This window comes from Nansenia antarctica (assembly GCF_963989245.1).
Source record: "Nansenia antarctica genome assembly, chromosome: 5".
Lineage (NCBI taxonomy): Eukaryota > Metazoa > Chordata > Actinopteri > Argentiniformes > Microstomatidae > Nansenia > Nansenia antarctica.
The window spans coordinates 27,945,223-27,966,839 of record NC_137690.1 but is presented as its reverse complement, the minus strand read 5'-3'; the positions used below and the strand labels follow the sequence as shown (position 1 = coordinate 27,966,839).

Below are 21,617 nucleotides of genomic sequence, written 5' to 3'. Positions count from 1 at the left end.
CTCTCCTTCGCACCCTGCACTGGCTCCCGATAGCAGCTCGCATCAGATTCAAGACCCTGGTGCTTGCATACCAGGCAGCTAAAGGGACAGCCCCTGCCTACCTGAAGGAAATGGTAACCCCCCAAACCCCTGCCCGCTCACTCCGCTCCTCCACCTCGGCTGGCCGACTGGCCCCACCTCCACGTCGGGCTGCCCGATCACGTCTCTTCACAACACTGGCTCCCCGCTGGTGGAATGAGCTCCCCACGGCTGTCAGAACGGCAGAGTCACTACCCATCTTCCGTCGTAGACTGAAGACCCATCTCTTCAGGTTACATCTTAACTGCTCCTCCTGAGACATCTTCTGACCCTCACCACTACGTCTCCTTAAGACACCCCCTTTCCCCTCTACTGTGTCCCTAAGAACTTCTATTGCCCCCCTTGTACTGTTTCTCAGTTTCTCCAGTAAAAAAAAAAAAAAAAGCTTTAGTAGAAGGCGATAGGGAGAAGGTTTTTCCTTCTATCAGTGGCCCCGGGCCCGAGCTAGATTACTCTTCCTGCAACGAATGGTGGATTGCTGATTCACATGCTTGGTATTCAAATGTATTGATTGTAAGTCGCTTTGGAATAAGGCGTCTGCTAAATGCCAAAAATTTAAAAATTTAAATCCACACATACATACAGTATACACACACACAGACCTATATGCATGATCGAATGGATACATGCATGCATGCACACAAGTGCACAGACACACACACACACACGCACACGCACACGCACACACACACACACACACACACACACACACACACACACACACACACACACACACTCACAGTCCAATGTAGACTTAATCACTCATGCACAATACCCAATAGATAACGATAGTTATGGAGATAGACTCCAGTTCTATGAGTGGAGCGGAGCCCCATAGGGGAGCTCTGCTCCTATTGGTTTACCCGCTACCTAAAGTAGCCAATGACTGAATTTTTCAATGCCTGCGCCCGCCTGGGGTGCTATATAAAGGGGTGTACTTCGCTACCTCATTCTCCCAAACATACAAAAACAGCCGGGTTTGAACGAGTCGAAGTGGGCCAGCAGCCCTATGGGGCTCCGCTCCACTCATAGAACTGGAGTCTATCTCCATAACTATCGTTCTATATCGTGGAGCTCCGCCCCATAGGGGAGCTCTGCTCCTATTGGTTTAGGCGGAGCGAACGAGGCCAAATGTACCCCCACTGAGACTATTAATCCGTAAAACAATCTCAGCGGCACCCGGAGCTGACCACTGATGTTGGTTCAAGACAACCTTAAAAAGTTGGCCCAACCCACACGAGTCTGCTCCACTGATCTAGCCCTTACGTGAGCACGCAGGGTTGTAGATCTTACGGAACATGTCCTGGAGGAGGGTCCCCTCCCCAGGCACATCCGTAATCATCCTGACAGCACTTGAATAGCATCCCCAACCAGGGTAATCCAAGTGCCATCCCCACTACATCAGTCCTCAGCAAACTGAGGACAGAGTGAGAAAAGGATGAGGAAGAAATATCACTTACCTAACCCTTACGTTGGGTTGTTGATCTAACAGACATGTCCTGGAGGAGGGTCCCCTCCCCAGGCACATCCGTATTCATCCTGACAGCACTTGAATAGAATCCCCATGACCAGGGTAATCCAAGTGCCCTTCCCACAACATCAGTCATCAGCAAAACTGAGGACAGAATGAGAAAGGATTGAGGAAGAATATCACTGACCTAACCCTTACGTGAGCACGTAGGGTTGTAGATCTAACGGAACATGTCCTGGAGGAGGGTCCCCTCCCCAGGCACATCCGTAATCATCCTGACAGCACTTGAATAGAATCCCCAACCAGGGTGATCCAAGTGCTTTCCCCACTACATCAGTCATCAGCAAAACTGAGGACAGAATGAGAAAAGGATGCGGAAGAAATATCACTGATCTAACCCTTACGTGAGCACGTAGGGTTGTTGATCTAACGGAACATGTCCTGGAGGAGGGTCCCCTCCCCAGGCACATCCGTATTCATCCTGACAACACTTGAATAGAATCCCCATGACCAGGGTAATCCAAGTGCCTTCCCACTACATCAGTCATCAGCAAAACTGAGGACAGAATGAGAAAAGGATGAGGAAGAATATCTTTCAAGTAATACCGTACAAAAAGTGATGGCGACGACCAAGACGCCGCCTCACATATCTCCTCCACTCCCACTCCCCTGAGAATGGCCACTGATGTGGCCATGCCCCTGGTGGAATGAGCCCGAATGCCAGTCGGCACGGGCTGCCCCTTCGATTCGTATGCGAGGCTAATAGCCTCGCAAATCCAATGGGACAGCCTCTGCTTCGAGAGTGGTGCCCCGGCTTTCTGTCCGCCGTAGCAGATCAGAAGCTGGGGAGAAGATCTCAGTCCTGCCGTGCGCTTCACATATTGTGCCAACGCGCGCACCGGACATAGACAATGTAAACGCCTCTCCCTCTCTCCGTCGTGAGGAGGAGGAAAAAAGGCGCTCAGAGCACAGCTCTGAACCCTAAACCCACGATTAACCTTAGGGATAAAAACCGGGTTAGGGCGTAACACAGCTTTTGTTTTGTCATCAGATATGATCAAACAATCTGCCCGTGTCGAGAGAGCACATAAATCACTCACTCGCTTAGCCGTAGTCAAGGCGAGGAGCTGACTCGTCTTGAGAGACAATAAACGCAACGACACAGTGTCAATGGGTTCGAATGGGGCACGCACAGCGCCTCTAGCACAATCGACAGGTCCCATTTTGGCATTAGAGTCCTATGAGGGCGTCTAAGCCTACACACTCCAGTCAAAAAACGCTTAACCAGCGAATGACTGAACAGTGTCGTTGTCGCAAAACCCTCATGACAAGCTGAGATGGCAGCCGCGTAAACTTTAATAGTTCTCGCCGCCAATCCCTTGTCAAACAGCGACTGTAAGAAGCACAAGAACGTTTCGACCCGACAGCAGACTGGGTCAACGTCCTGTCCCTCACACTGTGTAAACACTCGCCAGCGCGCCGCATATCCCTTTGCAGTGGATTGCGCGTGCGCACTCTGAATGGTCTGAATGACCGCGTCTGTCAGACCCCTGCGTTCTAACAAATCCCTCTCAGTAACCAGGCCATGAGGGGGCCCCCCATCATAGGCGGCCCCCTCACCAAGCCTCTGGCTTGAGAGAGTGCATCTTGTCGATGAGGTATGGGCCATGGGCCCTCTACCAACATCTCCATCAGTTCCGGAAACCACGGGGCTCCGGGACGGTCCGGGGCTACAAGAATTAACTCTAGCCTCTCTGACCTCACTCGTGCCAACAGTGGGAGGATAGATGTCAGGGGTGGGAACGCGTATAACAGGACCCTCGGCCATGGGTGGTGTGCGAATGTATCGACTCCCAATGGCGGGTTGTCCTGTTCGCGCAGGAAGAACCAAAGGCGACACTGCGCATTCGTCCGTGACGCAAACAGAACCACTTCTGCTTGCCCGAACCGTGCCCAAATCAGCGACACAATGGAGGGTGCTAACCTCCAGTCGTCGTCCCTCGGGCCTCCCCGTGATAACAGATCTGCTCCTTCGTTGAGCAGACCTGGAATGTGGAGAGCTTTCAGCGAACTCAGGCGACTCCGCGCGCGATGACGCGCGGGTCTCTCCAGTAGCTCAGGTCGGTTTTGACCGATCTCTGTATTACAATCAACTTGCGACGGCGTTCTCACTGGAACCCGTCGCAGTCGTGCGAACCGCCTCTGCAGTCTGCGCATGTGTAACAGGCCTAAGGGGACCACTACATGGGCTGCAGACCTCAGTCCTAGTAAGGACATCCTTGACAGAGCGGTGATTGTATTTGTCACTCGACACACCCAGGGAGCTGACGTCAGTGTCGCTCTCCATGGTGCCGATAAACTGGCCCTCATCTCGGCAGTATCCAACTGAATGCCTAGATAGGAAAACTGTTGAGCCGGCCACGGAGCACTCTCTGTCCAGTTTACAGCTAACCCCAGCTGAGTGAGGCGCTGCACCAGTGAGGTTGCGTCCCGAATGGCTCGATTTGGGCATTGGGCCAAGACCAGTAGGTCGTCGAGATCCGCATATTATGCGTATCTCGTTACGCCTCAGTGGTTCGAGTGCTGTCTGCACGCATTTGGAGAAAAAACGAGGAGCAAGCGCGTACCCGAAGGGCAGGCGCGTGTACTCGTAAACCTTCCCTTGGAAAACAAAACGTAGGAATTTCCTGTGCCACTCTGTGATTGGCACACGAAATACGCGACCCTCAGGTATCTACGAAAGGGGCGTTTCGCCACTCTCTCGTTGAGGACCCTGAAATCTAGTATGGGTCTCATGTCTCCCGAATTCTTTGGGACAAGGAAATACGGGGAGTACCATCTCATGTCCCACTGGTCCCTCGGAACCAATGTCACTGCGCCCTTTGTTAGGAGATTCGTAATCTCCTCCCGGAGCGCACGTGTCTTTATCGGGCAGGACAAAAAACAGTCTCTCTCACGCCCCTGAAGGGCGGAGGAGGCTGAATGAACTGTAGTGCATATCCCCTCCTCAATGTCCTGTCAAGCCAGCCCGACAGAATACCTGCCCCTTCTAGTCATTCTGCATAAAGCAACGACAGCGGCTGGGCCGTCTGTTGTGGTGCAGTCGACAGAAAAAGCTTGAATTTCTGTATGACCCCAGCCGCCGCTGCCCACCGAGGAGATGGCACAGCCCAAGGTGGGGTCATTTCGAAAAGGGATGGGCTGCCGTCTGTAAAGAGTGTTTGTTATGTGTAACAATGCTCTTTATTGACGCAGGTTTATTATGCCTGATAATCAAAGAACCGGCCGCACGCTCATGAGCTGGGCCAGGTCTTGAATAGACATGGAGGGGTTTTTGATGTAAATACCGCCTCGTGTCGTGATAGGGGTAAGTCTGCTAGGCAGAGAGCTGGCCACACGCCGGTAAGCTGGGCTAGTCTCCGCTTCGTTTCTAACTGGTAGCGATTCGACCACACTCTGACAAGGCAGGTGGGTCTCCGCTCCGGTAGATACCATGGAAAATCCTCCTTAGGGATTTACCGTCTGACTTACCGTCTGTAAAGAGTGTTTGTTATGTGTAACAATGCTCTTTATTGACGCAGGTTTATTATGCCTGATAATCAAAGAACCGGCCGCACGCTCATGAGCTGGGCCAGGTCTTGAATAGACATGGAGGGGTTTTTGATGTAAATACCGCCTCGTGTCGTGATAGGGGTAAGTCTGCTAGGCAGAGAGCTGGCCACACGCCGGTAAGCTGGGCTAGTCTCCGCTTCGTTTCTAACTGGTAGCGATTCGACCACACTCTGACAAGGCAGGTGGGTCTCCGCTCCGGTAGATACCATGGAAAATCCTCCTTAGGGATTTACCGTCTGACTTACCGTCTGTAAAGAGTGTTTGTTATGTGAAACAATGCTCTTTATTGACGCAGGTTTATTATGCCTGATAATCAAAGAACCGGCCGCACGCTCATGAGCTGGGCCAGGTCTTGAATAGACATGGAGGGGTTTTTGATGTAAATACCGCCTCGTGTCGTGATAGGGGTAAGTCCGCTAGGCAGAGAGCTGGCCACACGCCGGTAAGCTGGGCTAGTCTCCGCTTCGTTTCTAACCGGTAGCGATTCGACCACACTCTGACAAGGCAGGTGGGTCTCCGCTCCGGTAGATACCATGGGAAATCCTCCTTAGGGATTTACCGTCTGACTTACCGTCTGTAAAGAGTGTTTGTTATGTGTAACAATGCTCTTTATTGACGCAGGTTTATTATGCCTGATAACCAAAGAACCGGCCGCACGCTCATGAGCTGGGCCAGGTCTTGATAGACATGGAGGGGTTTTTGATGTAATAACGCCTCGTGTCGTCGCGGCACTGAGTTTGCTCAGAAACTCCGCCTCCGCTGCAGACAGACCGTTGGGTCGGTCTGTGGTGATCTTCGCAATGGCGGCGTTAAACACGGCGATGTTATTCGCCGCCGCCTGCGCACCGAGCTCATCAGAGCTTTCTGATTCTGACACCGGCACCGACCACTCAGCTGGGTGAGGGCGGCGTGGTGTCAGGGCCGGCTGAGCGGGCGGGACCATCCCTACTTGGGGAGGTGCCTGCCCAGAACGCCGCTCTGGGGCCTGTCCGGACGCATCATCGGCAGAGCTATTCGAGTCGGATAGCATCCCCGAGATAGCGCCCGCCAGGGGAAAACGCTCTCCTTGATCCAGGCCATCCCCTTTCGCCTTTCCGCGACGGAAAGGAGGTGGAAGGGGAGGCAGCTGGGGGAGGCGACCAACGCCGCCTCGGCATGTTCGGGGCCGAGGCAGACGTGGCAGAAGTCGTGCTTGTCCTCCGCTGCTAGGAAATCGCAGCGGCAGGTGTCCCGGAGGAACTTCTTCGTGGTCGGCGGCGGACGATCCATCGCTGAAGGGAAAGTCTCCTCCGCTGCTCGGAAGTCGCAGCGGCAGGCGTCCCGGAGGAACTTCTCCATAGGCGGCGGACGATCCATATCTTGAAGGGAAAAGTCTGGCGGGTTCTCCAGTCTTAGTAGTCGTCCTTCTCAGTCTTCAGATATAAACCCGTGCTGAACTTTTTGGGAGAATGAGGTAGCGAAGTACACCCCTTTATATAGCACCCCAGGCGGGCGCAGGCATTGAAAAATTCAGTCATTGGCTACTTTAGGTAGCGGGTAAACCAATAGGAGCAGAGCTCCCCTATGGGGCGGAGCTCCACGATATAGAACAGCAACAATACACAAGCACCTCACGCAGAAACAATAAATACACACAAGTATACACACATTGCATTGACACACACACCTACACACACACACACACACACACACACACCTGCCTCAATCAAACACGGTGTAATGAGACACGCACCAGTACCTCTCTCCCTCTATCCACTAAGCTTCTGTGCAGCTGCCCCCTCAAGGCTTGTTAGCAGACCCTCAGTGGGAAACAACCGTCAGCTCAGAGCCACAGCCTTGATTTGAGGATTGAAATATTCTCAGTGGAGACTGAAAAACAATAGATCCGAAATGCACAAATTAAGCTAAATCACATTTTACAGTGTCAAATTACCCGTGAGGTACTATTACTTTCACACACACCCAAAAAAAAATCTATTTTATTTTCTCGTCATGTTCCCTTAGATGTTTGGTCTTGGGCTAAAGGGAAATCAGAAATGACAGCTTTGGGGAAATAATAAGGGGGTGGGTATATGAGGGTTCAAAACATCCCTAACAAATCCAAACCACATAGAGTTGGAACTTCTGAGGAGTCTGAAAATGACCTCCAATGGGAAGTTAAGAGACACTACATACATAGTTACATACATAAATAATGAGAGTGTACTGCTGGGGAGGCTGGTGGAGGCAGACATGGGAGGATGGTCTCATTGTAATGTTTGGTATGGAATGAGGAGCGCTACCAAGCATCTGTTTGATACCATTCCTCCTTGCATTCCATTCCAATGAGCCCGTCCTACGATGTCTGCCTCCACCAGCCTCCCCTGGTGTACTGGAGAGAGAGAGTACTGTAAACCTCTTCTACAATCCCCCCACATCGCTTCTTTACCTCAGGGGGCTAGCAGCTAATTACACAAAGGCTAACACCTAGCATTTCAATCCCAGTGAACACACACACAGCTAAGGCAGAGCCCTGGGGAGGGCTGGGGTTTCTCTGTGGGGTGGTGGGGGGTGGAGGTGGCGTCAGCGAGCTAACAAGGCTAACTCGAGATAAATGCGCTTGATCAAAGAGAGCAGAGAGGGAGAGGAAATATAGAGCATACCTTAAAAAACGAACGCTAGTATCCTGGTGCAGATTACGACTCTGATTGGAGTGAAACTGTCCCACTGCAGTTTCACTCCAACACATAGGGCCTAGATTAGACTAGTCCTGCTCAAAAATAATTGTCTATAAAGAATCTCCATTGAAAGTGGGATTTAGTCTAGGACTTCATCTGTGGAAAACTGCCCCATATAGTATACATGTAATTCCTAAAGACAGCAGGCCTTCATGAATAACACCCATGCAAACATACCACCGTCTACTTTCAATAGAAGGTTTAACTCAACTATGGTTGGACTCAAGTGACGCTGCCTCAGCTGGTGATGTTGACGTCCCCCGCCTGTCTCTGTCTCACCCCAGGAACCCGCATCAGCACCTTCACCCAGGCCGACCTGGCCTCCCGCAGCGTGCAGTACGTCCACACCAGCGAAGAAGAGAAGCACTCCGACGACTTCTCCTTCACCGTCTCTGACGGGGCCAACGAGGTAGGAGGGAGGGGGGGATTTGAGGGAAGGGGGGGGGGGGGAGGATGGAGAGGGGATGGGGGGTCGGTTGGCACAAGGTACTGTTGGGGCTGTTGCAACACCGGGAGTGGGTCCAAGATCGAGGTGTGTGTGTGTAAGTGTGTAAGCGCGTAAGCCTGTGTGTGCGTGCGTGTGTGTGTGAGTGTGTGTTAGTGTGTGTGTGTGTGTGTGTGTGTGTGTGTGTGTGTGTTAGTGTGTGTGTGTGTGTGTGTGTGTGTGTGTGTGTGTGTGTGCGCGTTAGTGTGTGTGTGCGTGCGTGTGTGTGTGCGTGTAAGCATGTGCGTGCGTGCGTGTGTGTGTGTGTGTGTGCGTGCGTGCGTGCGTGCTTGCGTGTGTGTGTGTGTGTGTGTTAGTGTGTGTATGCGTGCGTGCGTGTGTGTATGTGCCTGTGTGTGTTAGTGTGTGCGCGCATGTGTGTGTGTGTGTGTGTGTGTGTGTGTGTGTGTGCACGTGTGTGTGTGTGTGTGTGTGTACTGTAGCAGGCAGCACCAGGAGGGATGCCGGGGCGAGGATGAGAGGGAGGTTGGTTGGAAGAAAGGCCCCGCCCCTTCACACTGCACATTAAGGCCACGCCCCTTCACAGTGCACATTAAGACCCCGCCCCTTCACAGTGCACATTAAGGCCCCGCCCCTTCACACTGCACATTAAGGCCCCGCCCCTTCACACTGCACATTAAAGCCCCGCCCCTTCACAGTGCAACATTAAGGAGCCTTTCTAATGCAGACGAGGGAGAGGCAGAAGTGCTTGAGTAAACATGATGTGAAAAAGGTCAGGCAGCCTTCACGACTGGCCGACCTCAGTGTGAGCCTTTTTTGTGTGTGTCTGTGGCTCTGTGGTGGCTTTGTGGTGGCTCTTGATGTGGAACTGTCGGTCTGTTCGGTTGGTTTTAACCCACGCCGTCCTGGATTGCAGATAGCAGCCTATGATCATGTGTTAGGTTTGTTGGGGTTGTGTCAGTGACGTTTTTGCAGGGTTGTTTATTGAACATCTACTGTACAAGGCTGTTTATTGAACATATACTGTACAAGGCTGTTTATTGAATGCCTACAACTAAGGTTGTTTTGTGTTCATTCCCTGCGGAGGGGGATGTTTTCTTGGTAGTGTTCCTTTAATGTGCGTCCAGCTTAATCATAATGTGTCAATGATCCTACTCTTTTGTGCATTCTATTTTTACATCCATATCATACCAGGATGGGGTTCTTCTGGAGAGCTTCCTGTGTGTTGTGCTGACTCTCATGTGCCAAGGTTGTTGATCTCATTGTCTATTCTAATGCCTTCCAGAGAAGGTTATGACCTTATAACTTTCCCTTTTTTAGATTATGCAATGACCTGTTCCTACAGTACGATCACGTCGGCTGCCTCAGTTGCTGATCTCATCATTCAGAATTCCATAGAACACACACAGTCGAGTTCCTGACTATTGGAACACACACTATACCCACATACTCCGATTTGTTAAATAGATTGAAAAGTTGAAAAGTGATTTATCTCGTAAGAGTCTCAAAGAGAAAGTGAGTTTCTCCACTGCATAAATTGTGTGTACCACATCTATCTAGTCATCACGTTTTGGTGCCTCTAACCATTTCAGTGTCAATGCTTTCTTCCTCGCGACGGGCAGCATACCAATTCTGCCTGTATTATCCATTAGATCAATGTTAATATTGCCAAGATATATTACTTCAAACTTAAAAGGGATATCGACTTCAATGGTTTCCATAAATCTATGTGCTCCTTGCCAGGTAAGGTGCTATTACAAGGCAGTCCCAGGATATGTGAAAGATGATTTGCATTCACAAAGCCAGTCTCATCCTGACCCTTCTGCCTGGAGTGTTTTTCTGAAGAGGAATGATGAAGTAGCACAGAACATTTTTCCAACTTAAACTGTCTCTCCAACTCAGACAACTTGTCATCTTGTATTAGTGCTTGCACACATTTCCCACTCCTCAGAAAAAGTCAGGTTGCCTTCTGTTTTCCATTTCTCCTTAATGTATGCTGTATTATCAGGTTTGGGGTTTTTGAAATACTCATATATAATACAAAAATAGTTTTATGGCATGGTTCTGATTTATAGGCTGCAAAGGAGACTTTTATTTTATCGTTTTCCACGATCTCCGTATCAGATGTTTATAAACTGGTTCAGGAGATATTTATAAAAGTCTTCGCCCTCCAAGCCATGTTAATGTTTTAGCTCTTCGAAGCTCTGTAGCGCCCCCTTTGGCCTGTAGGTGCAGTAACCTGTGAGGCCTCGTATCTCAACCTGTCGTCTGACATACTGTAAGACGTCTGGGTCCTAAGCACATCGCCTAAGACATTTCCCAGCTACTTTCGAGTTGTAACCTTTTGTGATTTCATTCCATCTTTTCAGGGGAAGGTTAATGTAATTCATGGATTATCCCTGTCTGAAAGGGATCCTATCAATCTGTCATCAGCAGTTAATCCAATTGCTTGGATTGGAACTTCTTCTCTCATTGCAGGCTCAATTTCCTTCTAGCTTCATAGTCTGGGTTGCACCAGCAGACAAGTCGTGAGCTTAGAATTATAAGGTTCTATCTCCGTTTAGGGTAGTTCAGAGATATTAAGCGTCAAAGTTTTTACTTTCCACTATGTTCCACACAGGCATTAATAAACACCTAATGGATCAGATTATGTAAAAAACTAAATTTTGACCAAAAATGGAGATAGAACCTTATAATTCTAACGTCACGAAGTGGTCTACAAGAGTATTTTAGACACAGTAAAGACACGGTAAAGACAGGGTAAAGACACGGTAAAGCCATCCCTCCCATGTCTTCTGAGAGCTGCAATGTTTTAAATCTGATTCTGCTGTAGATTTCTTCCATTGCCATATGAATCTGGACAGCCGTATGTCCAACTCAGTACACTGCTGTATGGGCACCTCTACTGGGAGAGTCTGAATGAATCTAATATTCTTGGACATGGGAGACACCTCCCATTATCATTTAGCTCCAAATACAGATGATTGTCAGTTTTATTTATTGAGCAGCGTAACCAAAATACCTTCAACTTTCCCTCTTATCAAAATAGATCTTTCCTCTTTGTCTTTAGTTTCTGATGTGTTCAATACATGACAGCAAAGCTACTCCTCTTCTACGGCCTGATTTAAAGAAATTAAGTGTGAAGAAAATAACTACTTAAAACCACTCCTTTTCAGTTTTGCATGCTCTATTTTTGCAGATATACTATTGGCAGCATGTTCATCCATTCTAACAGATGTTATCCTAGAACTCAGAAAGGGATGAGGTTCTACTTCTTAATGTCTGCTTTGATGTTGAAATGTAGACGTCTGTGATTGCTGATTGGTAGCCTTGTAATGTCTTTCGATAGATATGCACCAACATACTTCATTTATCCTGCATCCCCCTCAAGCCCATAATTCTCTGAGCTCATTAAGGGGTTAAAGTTATAACCTTTTTGTATTATGTTTATATTAGTTTTTTTGCACATTCAATTCAAACCCTGAGAGAGATCCAAACACATCAACATCAGTCAATTCTGTTCCCCTCCCGTCATCTTCACACCTTTGATGTTTTTATTTTGGCCTGGTTAGCTGACCCAGGGGTTCAATAAACTAGAGCGAGAATCAGGGGGGGAAATCGAACAACCTTGACACACACCACGTTGTAGTGTAATTGTATTTGAGAGTTCATCATTGACTTTGATTCTGGCTGTTGGCCTATTGAATCCTGCCTGAATCGCTGTAATTAAGTCAATGTCCAAACCTGCTCAGAACCTTGTAAACAAAGACCAGCTGACTGAGTCAAAAGCGTTGAACCCCAGAAGAACTGCCCTCTTGGTTTGTCTTCTGTTTATATCCCATAATGCATAATGAATGTCTGATATTGCCTTGAGTCTGCCTTTCTCTGATAAACCCTGTTTGGTCTAAAAGGAATACATTATGGTAGGATCACCTCTATTTTCCTTGCAATAATGGAGGTGTACAATCTACTGTATAATATATATTCAGGATGGATAGAGGCCTATAAACCCCATTATCCAATCGATCTTTTCCTTCTTTTGGTATGGCTGAAATAATAGCCTCCCTCCATATTTCCTCCTTCTGCGTTCACATTTGCATGCTGCTAGTAGCCTGGGATCACTCCGCCTCTTAAATGTTTCATACCATTCTGAAGTGAATTCGTGAACAAACCCGGGGATTTGTTTTAATCTAGTCAAACCTGCCTGCATTTCTTCCATAGTTATTTCAGAAATTAACATATCATTCTGTTCCTCCATAACAGTACAAACACACACAAGGAATTTAGAAACTCTTCAATTATTATTTATATTATAGAATATCTCAAAGCTCCTTTGTGTTTCCTCAAGCCTATTGTGGATTGTCTTTACTGGAAGGTTTGTTATCTTGGTAACCACATTATCAGCTTGTTCTTTTTAGCAATTTGTAATTGAATTTGCGTCCCACTTCATATAGTAGTATCTCAAGAAAGCAGCTTAAGAGGTTGAAGAAACTTTTCTTCTGCTTAATAAAGTTTATTTTGCATTTCCTGACTATAGATATCGTTGAGTATAAGAATTTCTTTATTCTTTTAGTTTCCCGTTTTACCTTAGGGTCCACAGTGTCCCTCCGTCATTGTTTCAGTTCTGTCTGGAGGTTGTTGAGCTTGTCTTCGTTCCTTTAAGAGAGCAGTGACAGAAATTATGTCCCTCTCAGGACAGCTTTATCAGCCTCCCAAAGCACTGGCGGGAGACATGGGAGACACCTCCCATTATCATTTAACTCCAAATACAGATGATTGTCAGTTTTATATATTGAGCAGCGTAAAGTACCTTCAACTTTCCATCAAAATAGATCTTTCCTCTTTGTCTTTAGTTTCTGATGTGTTCAATACATGACAGCAAAGCTACTCCTCTTCTACGGCCTGATTTAAACAAGGAAGAAAATAAGTACTTAAAACCACTCCTTTTCAGTTTTGCATGCTCTATTTTTGCAGATATACTGTATAAGCTTTATCCTTTTTCAATTTAGCAAGGATTTTACTTTTTTTATAGGATTCCTCTGTCTGTGGTGTATTTTTCTTGAGTCTGCCCCTAGTTTCCATGTTCAGATTTATTCTATTTTTACTGATAGAAATTCCAAAGAATTGTTTTTTTCTATCAACGTGTCGAGAGTGTGTCTCTTAAGCTGCCATCAGGTTGGAGACTTCACCGGAAGCCTTTGAGTGTGTGTTCTCTTCTCCCTGTGTGTGTATTCTATTCTCCCTGTGTGTGTGGGTGTGTGTGTGTGTGTGTGTGTGTGTGTATTCTATTCTCCCTGTGTGTGTCTCCTATTCTCCCTGTGTGTGTGTGTGTGTGTGTGTGTGTGTGTGTGTGTGTTCTCCCTGAGAGGATGACAGTGTGGTCCTGTGTGTGTCTGAGAGGATGACAGTGTGTGTGACAGTCCTGTGTGTGTGTGTGTGTATTCTAAGCGAGGTTCTGTGTGTTGTGTCCAGGTGGCCCAGACGTTCTTCATCACCCTCCGGCCCGTGGACGACTCCCTGCCCCTGCTGCAGGTCCCTGGGATGAGGGTCCAGGAGGGCGTGAGGAAGACCATCACTGAGTTTGAGCTGAAGGCCACCGATGCTGACACAGAGGTGGGTACACTGACACAGAGGTGGGTCCACTGACACAGAGGTGGGTACACTGACACAGTGGTGGGTACACTGACACAGAGGTGGGTACACTGGTTCTCCATCACTGACACAAGCCTCAGTGTTCTACCTCTAGATGAAGTGAAAAGCGGAGGGACAATATTATGCTATATAGAATATATTATACTGTATATGCTATATATAATACTGCATATGCGCTATGAAAGTGACTCAGCATAGCCTAGCCATATGAGACTCATCAGGGATATTGCAAACCAAACAATATATATATATACGTATATATGAAGAAAAATAATTAAAATAGGTTCTAGACGGCAACTTGATCCCTTCAAAGATGTTTTTATTTGCTGACTCGTTTCGGAGCGAGCTCCTTCATCAAAGCATGCAGAGCGTCAGCAAATAAGACCTTTGGAGGGATATGGAGTTGCCCTCCGAAACCTCTTTCCTGCATTCTTCATAATCCAGGAACTGAGCACCCCCTCCAGCGGTCCAGCCCAAATTGAAAAACAACATTTCAGATGCAGATGCAACACAATGCACTACACAACAACAAACAAGACATGAAAGGAGAGAGAGAAGAAGAATAAAGAGTGTTCATCAGAGTGTTTTTTCTTTCATACGATGGAGGCAGGTGATGTTGGCGTCTTATACTCAGCACTCGAGTTGAGAGGGGATGAGGAGGGATGGCATCCCCCCTGAAATAAAAACGGTCAAAATCATCCCCCTTCTAAAACTGCCATCCCCCCTTTCCATCCCTTATGTCATTTTATTAATGAACGTGGTATTACTGCTATTTCAACATTTAGTTTTGCGCATATTGAGTAAAATACTGTGGGCGAGGGGGGGGGGGCACGCACACATTTAATGACATTTTTACCAAGTCACTGTCATTGAAGTCACTGACGCTGTGGGGATGCTAAAATTGTCCCCATTTGATCAAATCCACCATCCCCCCAGATGTTCTTTTACAACTTGAGTACTGGGTATACTGTATAAACAGAGCTGATGTCATGGAGTAATGGACATGAACCGTGACTGGACCTTTACCCGTGGTGGTTTAGGGGTCATAGGAAAGTAAAGGAAGACAACCTGACTTCAAGCCTCTTGATTAAGTGATGTCATGAAATTCCAAAATTCAAATATTACGCCCCATTAGCATGTGGGGTAGGGGTGCAACACCGGCGCCTACAGTACAGTAGAGATGATGACATTCTTAATGAAAACCATCTATCACAAAACTGTCCCTTTTTTGACACGGAAAATGAATGGCAAAAACTAGGCCGCCGTGCCCAATCTGAGGCTGAGACGGTGACTAATGATCTCTCACTCTCTCCCTCTATCTCTCTCTCTCTCTCTCTCTCTCTGTCTGTCTCTCACTCTCCCCCCCCCTCTCTCTCCCCTCCTTCCCTTTACCCCATTTTTCTCCCATCCCTGTCTTTGCATCCCTCTCTCCCTCTCTCCTCCTCCCCTCCCTTTTTTTCTTTCTGTCTTTCTACCTCTTTCTCCCATCCCTCTTTTTTTGGGGTTCACCTCACTGCCTCCCTCCCCCTCTCCCGTCTTCCCCAGGAGGAGTCCATCACCTTCACCATCGTCCAGGTGCCTCGCCACGGCTCCATAGAGAGGACCAACAACGGGCAGCACTACCGGCAGACCAACACCTTCACCATGAACGACATCTACCAGAACCGCCTCAGCTACAACCACGACGGCAGCAACTCCCTCAAGGACCGCTTCACCTTCACTGTGGCCGACGGCACCAACGTCTTCTTCATGGTGGAGGAGGGAGGGAAGGAGGTGAGGGGCACGGAGGGGCACGGAGATGGGCTTTTGGAGAGAGTGAGAGAGAGAGAGTGTGTGTGCTGCGTGCGTGCGCGCGCATGATTTTGCGCATTATGTGCGAACTCTATGCAGGTGTCTGTGTGTGTGGTGTGTGTGTGTGTGTGTGGTGTGTGTGTGTGTGTGTGTGTGTGTGTGTGTGTGTGTGTGTGTGTGTGTGTGTGTGTGTGTCTGTGTCTGTGTCTGTGTCTGTGTGTGTGTGTCTGTGTGTGTGTGTGTGTGTGTGTGTCAGTGTGTGTTTGTTTGTGTGTGTGTGTGTGTGTGTGTGTGTATCAGTTTTTTTTATAGCGAGGGTATGACTGGGGCTCAGAGTAAATTAACTTCACAGGTTGTCAGTTAGCCTGTCTATCTCCTGTGTCTGCCTGTCGCTGGTAATGGAGGGAACGGATTAGCTTGGACGACAGGTCTTTGCCATCTCTTTTTCTTTGGCACTGTTTCTCTCTCTCTCTCTCTCTCCACCTGGGGAGATGGAGTATTACGGTGTGTCGAGGTGTCAAAACAGTGTTAACAAAAATTGACTTCACTGCTGCACAGCTCTCTATCTTAGAGAGATGTCATAGTTATGGTCCAAAGGGAAGAAGGATGATATAGTGGGGTCATTTATTTGATTTGGGGGATTTAAACGATGTACCTTTTTTTCCTTTTGAAGTCAGCAAATAACATTGCTGGAAGTGAACATATTTAAATAACCAACATCTGAATTTGATGACCTATCTTTCTTATAACAGCTTGTGACAAATTGCCTCTCTCAATGTGGAGCGAGAGATATGATTTCCCCCTTTTCCCAGCAAGGTTGCCTAAATACTGCTTTCCTCCCTTTGCCTTTGTATAGATAGTGACAGCTGCACCGCAGAAGTTTAAGATCGACATTCTGCCTGTGGATGACGGCACCCCTCGTATCGTCACCAACCTGGGTCTGCAGTGGCTGGAGTACATGGACAACAAGGTAAACCCAGTTAAATGCTGACGGCTTTCTATCATCAACTGTCACTTCAGGAAAGTAAGGTTGCACAGTGCTTGCGTTCAATAGTGTTGCACTAGCTCCCCCTACAGGTTAGGTTGTGGAATAACACCTTGTAATACAAGTCATAGATTTAACTCCACTGAAGTTAAAACTAATGAATGTAAAACAAGCGGCACACAAACTTCTCCTCGGACGAAAGACCTCTCGATCAAACTAGTTCTCTAAAAACGTTTTTGGGGGGTCCTTAACTCCACTGAATGGAAAGTAAGCATCAGCCTGTTTGTACTCCTGTCTCCCAGGCGACCAACCTGATCTCTAAGAAGGAGCTGCTGACCATAGACCCAGACACAGACGACGGACAGCTGGTCTATGATGTCACCACCGAGCCCAAACACGGCTTCCTGGAGAGCAAGCTCAAACCTGGAGCTCCTATCAGCAGCTTCACACAAGGTACAGTCCTAGAAGTAGTACTATACTATACTATATAGGGCCAGTTTCACAGACAAGGCTTAAGCCTAATCCTGGATTAAAAAGCATCTTCAATGGAGATTTTACATTGAAAGTGTGATTTAGTCCAGGACTAGGTTTAAGCCTTGTCTGTGAAACCGGCCCTAAAAGTACTATACTAGAAATAGGGTTCACTGAATCGCTTTTTTTTTCTTCTCCATTCCCAAGTTAAACCGTTTCAGTTTATAGTTTCTGCTCTCTTCCTGTGAAAATGATGATCATGATCACAACACAATAAATCCATATTTCATTGGACAATATGTGAGCGGTGTGGCTTTACACATATCCTGTATCAAAAAGGTCAAAGGTCAAAGTTGTGCTTACGATGAACCTGTGTGCCCTCCAGCTGACATCAACCTGGGGCTGATCCGCTACGTGCTCCATGAGGAGAGCACCAAGGAGACCAGCGACCACTTCAAGTTCCTGGTGAAGGACAGCAAGCCCAACGTGGTCAGTGACAATGTCTTCCACATCCAGTGGTCCCTCATCAGCTTTCAACACAAAAGGTCAGTACCCCCAATCTCCACTCAGTCATCCTCTCTTCTCATCTGCTCTTTCCATCCTCTTTTCATCCTGTCCTTTCATCCTCTCTGTTCATAAAGTATTGATGGATTAAAGAATGCACACCCAAGGCGGGGTGCTGACTTAATGGAACAGAACTCTAAACATAAGGGGCATCCTGAGCAAGGCTATTGATCTGAAATGCTAGTGAGATTAATATACGAGAGAAGAGGATGTGACTTTCCTTTTCATTACCTTGGGAGTTTTCCTCTCTTTTCATGTCATAATTACAGAGATAAGATATTGCCTTAATACCGTTGTGAGATTGATCACAAAGGCAAACAACCAATTCTTTACACTTCATCCTAAATATCATTCAAGTAGGGCCTAGAGTTTTTCCTGACCATGTGACCTGACCAGGAAGACTGCCGATGACGACGAAGACCAAACCTGGTCTGGAAAGTGAACGTGCAGACATTAGGCTTAAGAGGATATCCGTGTGTTATGATGTGTTTTCAAGTGTGCATAGATAAATTGTAGACATTAAGCATGAACTCACTAGTCAGCTAGATGTTGTGAAACTGCTGGCTAGGCTGTCCCATATCTGGGTCAGGAGAACGGTTGCTCAGTGAGGGAAAGTGGGTCAAGTAGCCAGCAAGGGAGAGTGGGTCAAGAGGTCAATATATTTAGGGAAAGGCAGGAATCATATGACTGAGGTTGCCAGGGAGAACAGCCCGTTAAGGGGTAAAGAAGGAGAAAAGGGGATCTCATGTTAGTGAGTTGACAGCAGAATCATGATTGACAATAAACAGCTGATGGCTAACTCAGCAGTAATTTGTGCTATAAGAACTGTGCACGGAGGAGAGAAGCCCATTCACGTTGTGATGCATGGACGATGTGAATCTCTGATCAGATGAATAAATATCTTCAAACTGTCCGACCTGAGCTGACCTTGGTGATTTCGATTCATTCATTCATTGGGGACAAAGCATCATCATATCACCGTGTGATTCCAAATCACCTCTGCTACAGTTTACATGGCTGTAAAACGTGTTTCTCTACCCCCCCCCCCCCCCCCCCCCCTCCCTCAGTTACAACGTGAGTGAGAAGGCTGGCACGGTGTCGGTCACGGTGAAGAGGACTGGCAACCTGAACCAGTATGCCATCGTGCTGTGTCGTACGGAGCAGGGCACTGCCACCTCCACCTCCAGTGTGGGATCACGACCCGGCCAGCAGGACTATGTGGAGTACGCTGGGCAGGTAAGGACGTCACCACCACAGACTGTAGCACCTTCATCTGTTTCTGCTGTACCAGACATCTGCCATGGCAGTCTGGACATTAGTCCATGTAACACATACAGTGTCCTGCCTAAGTAATGGGACAGTGAAGCATTTTTTATTCTTTTGGCTCTACACTTTTTAAAATATTTGTTTGTGATGGTGTTTGTGTATATCACCATTCAGAAAAATGCCTTACTTAAAAAAATAGTTTATTGCGTATTAGTTACACAGGGAACAATGAACATTGAGTGAATAATCCCTTCAGATATAAAAGATTGATAAAGATACATGTATAGAACTATTCACAGTGATGGAGAGTAGATTTCTGAGCATTCAAAGTAGTCACAGATGAAATGGTGAAAGCATTAAGTTTATTATCAAGATGAAGTTTGTCTTCCTCTCCTTGTCTCTCTTCTCCAGTTCCTTAGCCAATCAGGTCGGTAAGCCATCTCCTACAACAGAATCACTGTATTCAGGCAGTGCCAATGTCAAGTGAAATACTCTGCATTACAGTATATGAGTCTATAGGACTCCACTGAAAAGTACATTGTATACATTATACATTATAATGTTGCTTATCAGTAGGTTACACTTAGTTGGTAGCACTTAAGTAATGGTTTTAACACACACAAACACTCATATAGTGTATGGGATGTATTAACTCACACACACACACACACACACACACACACACACACACACACTAATTCTCATATAGTGTATGGGATATATTACCTGAGCGTGCGTGGGATTTGTAACGGCTAGTATTCAGGGGCCTGGCTGCGAGGTGGGGGGTTCCCCTTAGTGAGAAGATGCGTGGGTGAATGTTATGGCCCGTCTTCATCTGCAACAAAGTCAAAACAAGACATACACGGGTTAGGGGTCATGTTAGGTGAAAGAAGAGGAAGTAGAACACAAAGAGTAGGGTCGTAGTTTGACAAGTTAAGTCAATAGGGTTTTTCCCCCCTAACCTTAACACAGCAGATATCAGACTGTAGACTAATAGTGTAGATTATATCTCTTTCTATTCATTATTTTTCACTCACCATCCTCTCTTTTCTCAGGGCTTCCCTCTTCTCCTCCCACTGTTTTATGTCCTTCAGTTGCTCTTTCTCTTCCTCCTCTTTCTCTCTCTTGTTCATTCTGCTCTCCCTCTCCTGCATCTTTTTCTGCTTTTCCTCCAGCAGTCTTTCCTGATTAGTCAGGGCATCACTGTCACTCCATGTTTTGAGCATGTGCTCCTTTCCAGCTTACTTTAGAGCAGCCCACTTTTCCTCCAGCCTCTCTCCCTTCTTAGCCATCTCCTCTTTCTCCTTCCTCAGAAGTTCCTCCTCTTTGCTGTTCTTCAAATTCTGCTGCTGGTTTTTCTCTCTCTCTTTTTCTATCCTCTCCATTTCCTCACTCTCTCTGATGTTCATCCTGCTCTCCCTCTTCTTTAACTTCTCCCTCTCTTCTTCTAGCAGTCTTTCCTGATTAGTCAGGGCATTACTGTTACTCCATGTTTTGAGCATGTGCTCCTTTCCAGCTTTCTTTAGAGCGGCCCACTCTTGCTCCAGCCTCTCTCCCTTCTTAGCCATCTCCTCTTTCTCCTTCCTCAGAAGTTTCTCTGGACATATGGTATAGCAGAATGTGTTCTTCCATAGTTTTGATGTCTTCAGTATTAATCTTCAATGTAGAACATATATAAATAAAGAAAAAACCATTGAATGAGAAAGTGGGTCCAAACTTTTGACTGGTACTGTAATGAAAAGAAACGTATTGCCTGGACTTACAGAAAATACAAAAAAACTTCAGAAATTACATTTAGCCTCAGATAATCTGTCATATATTGAAACATGTTATACTAATGTCAGAATTGAATAACTAAAATGTTCTCAACATATTTATACTACTCTAAGCCTGGGGTTGCCAAACATTTTGCAACTTTGGAATTGTAATGAAAGGCTACAACACACAGGTCCCACTACTTATTATTTCCAAGGCAGTTATGAGAAATATGAGAGATGATTTACAGAACAGGTTAAACTAGGGACATCATACCTACAGTCCATACACTGTGTAAACATTTAGTTTGAACATCCTGGGTACAAGAAGACATGGATGCTTCCTGCTACACCACACACACGACAGAACCTGACACCTCTCTTCCCCACCCCCCACCCCCACCCCCACCCCCCAGGTCCAGTTTGACGAGAGGGAGGACACCAAGGTGTGCACCATCGTGATCAACGACGACAAGGTGTTTGAGGGCATGGAGAGTTTCCAGGTGGAGCTGAGCCTGCCCGTCTACGCCCTGCTGGGTCAGGTGACGCGCGCCAATGTCAACATCAACGACACGGAGGACGAGCCCACCCTGCAGTTCGACAAGAAGACCTACCACGTCAACGAGAGCACCGGCTTCATCTTCGCCCCCATCGAGAGGAAAGGTCAGGACTCGCCCACCGCTGTATTCTTGAGCACTAGAGGGCGCTCTATCGTATTGAACTCATTTCCCATTGGTGATTAGTATCGTATATATTATAGATTAGTATAGTTATTATCTGTCTATCTGGTCACCGTTCCTCCAAACCCATA

The 21,617-nt window shown here is 47.1% G+C and overlaps 1 protein-coding gene across 1 annotated transcript in view; it reads left to right on the top strand.

The window, feature by feature from the left end:
* Positions 1-21,617, top strand: part of fras1 (Fraser extracellular matrix complex subunit 1) — a gene marked incomplete at both ends in the record, with an annotated part of 186,542 nt that overhangs the window by 149,714 nt on the left and 15,211 nt on the right. Inside the window, 8 exons of the mRNA XM_080531535.1 lie at positions 8,163-8,287; positions 13,796-13,936; positions 15,521-15,748; positions 16,623-16,736; positions 17,054-17,204; positions 17,608-17,767; positions 18,854-19,022; positions 21,223-21,469. Coding sequence (XP_080387661.1) covers positions 8,163-8,287; positions 13,796-13,936; positions 15,521-15,748; positions 16,623-16,736; positions 17,054-17,204; positions 17,608-17,767; positions 18,854-19,022; positions 21,223-21,469 — 1,335 coding nt within the window. The remainder of the gene's footprint in view (positions 1-8,162; positions 8,288-13,795; positions 13,937-15,520; positions 15,749-16,622; positions 16,737-17,053; positions 17,205-17,607; positions 17,768-18,853; positions 19,023-21,222; positions 21,470-21,617) is intronic.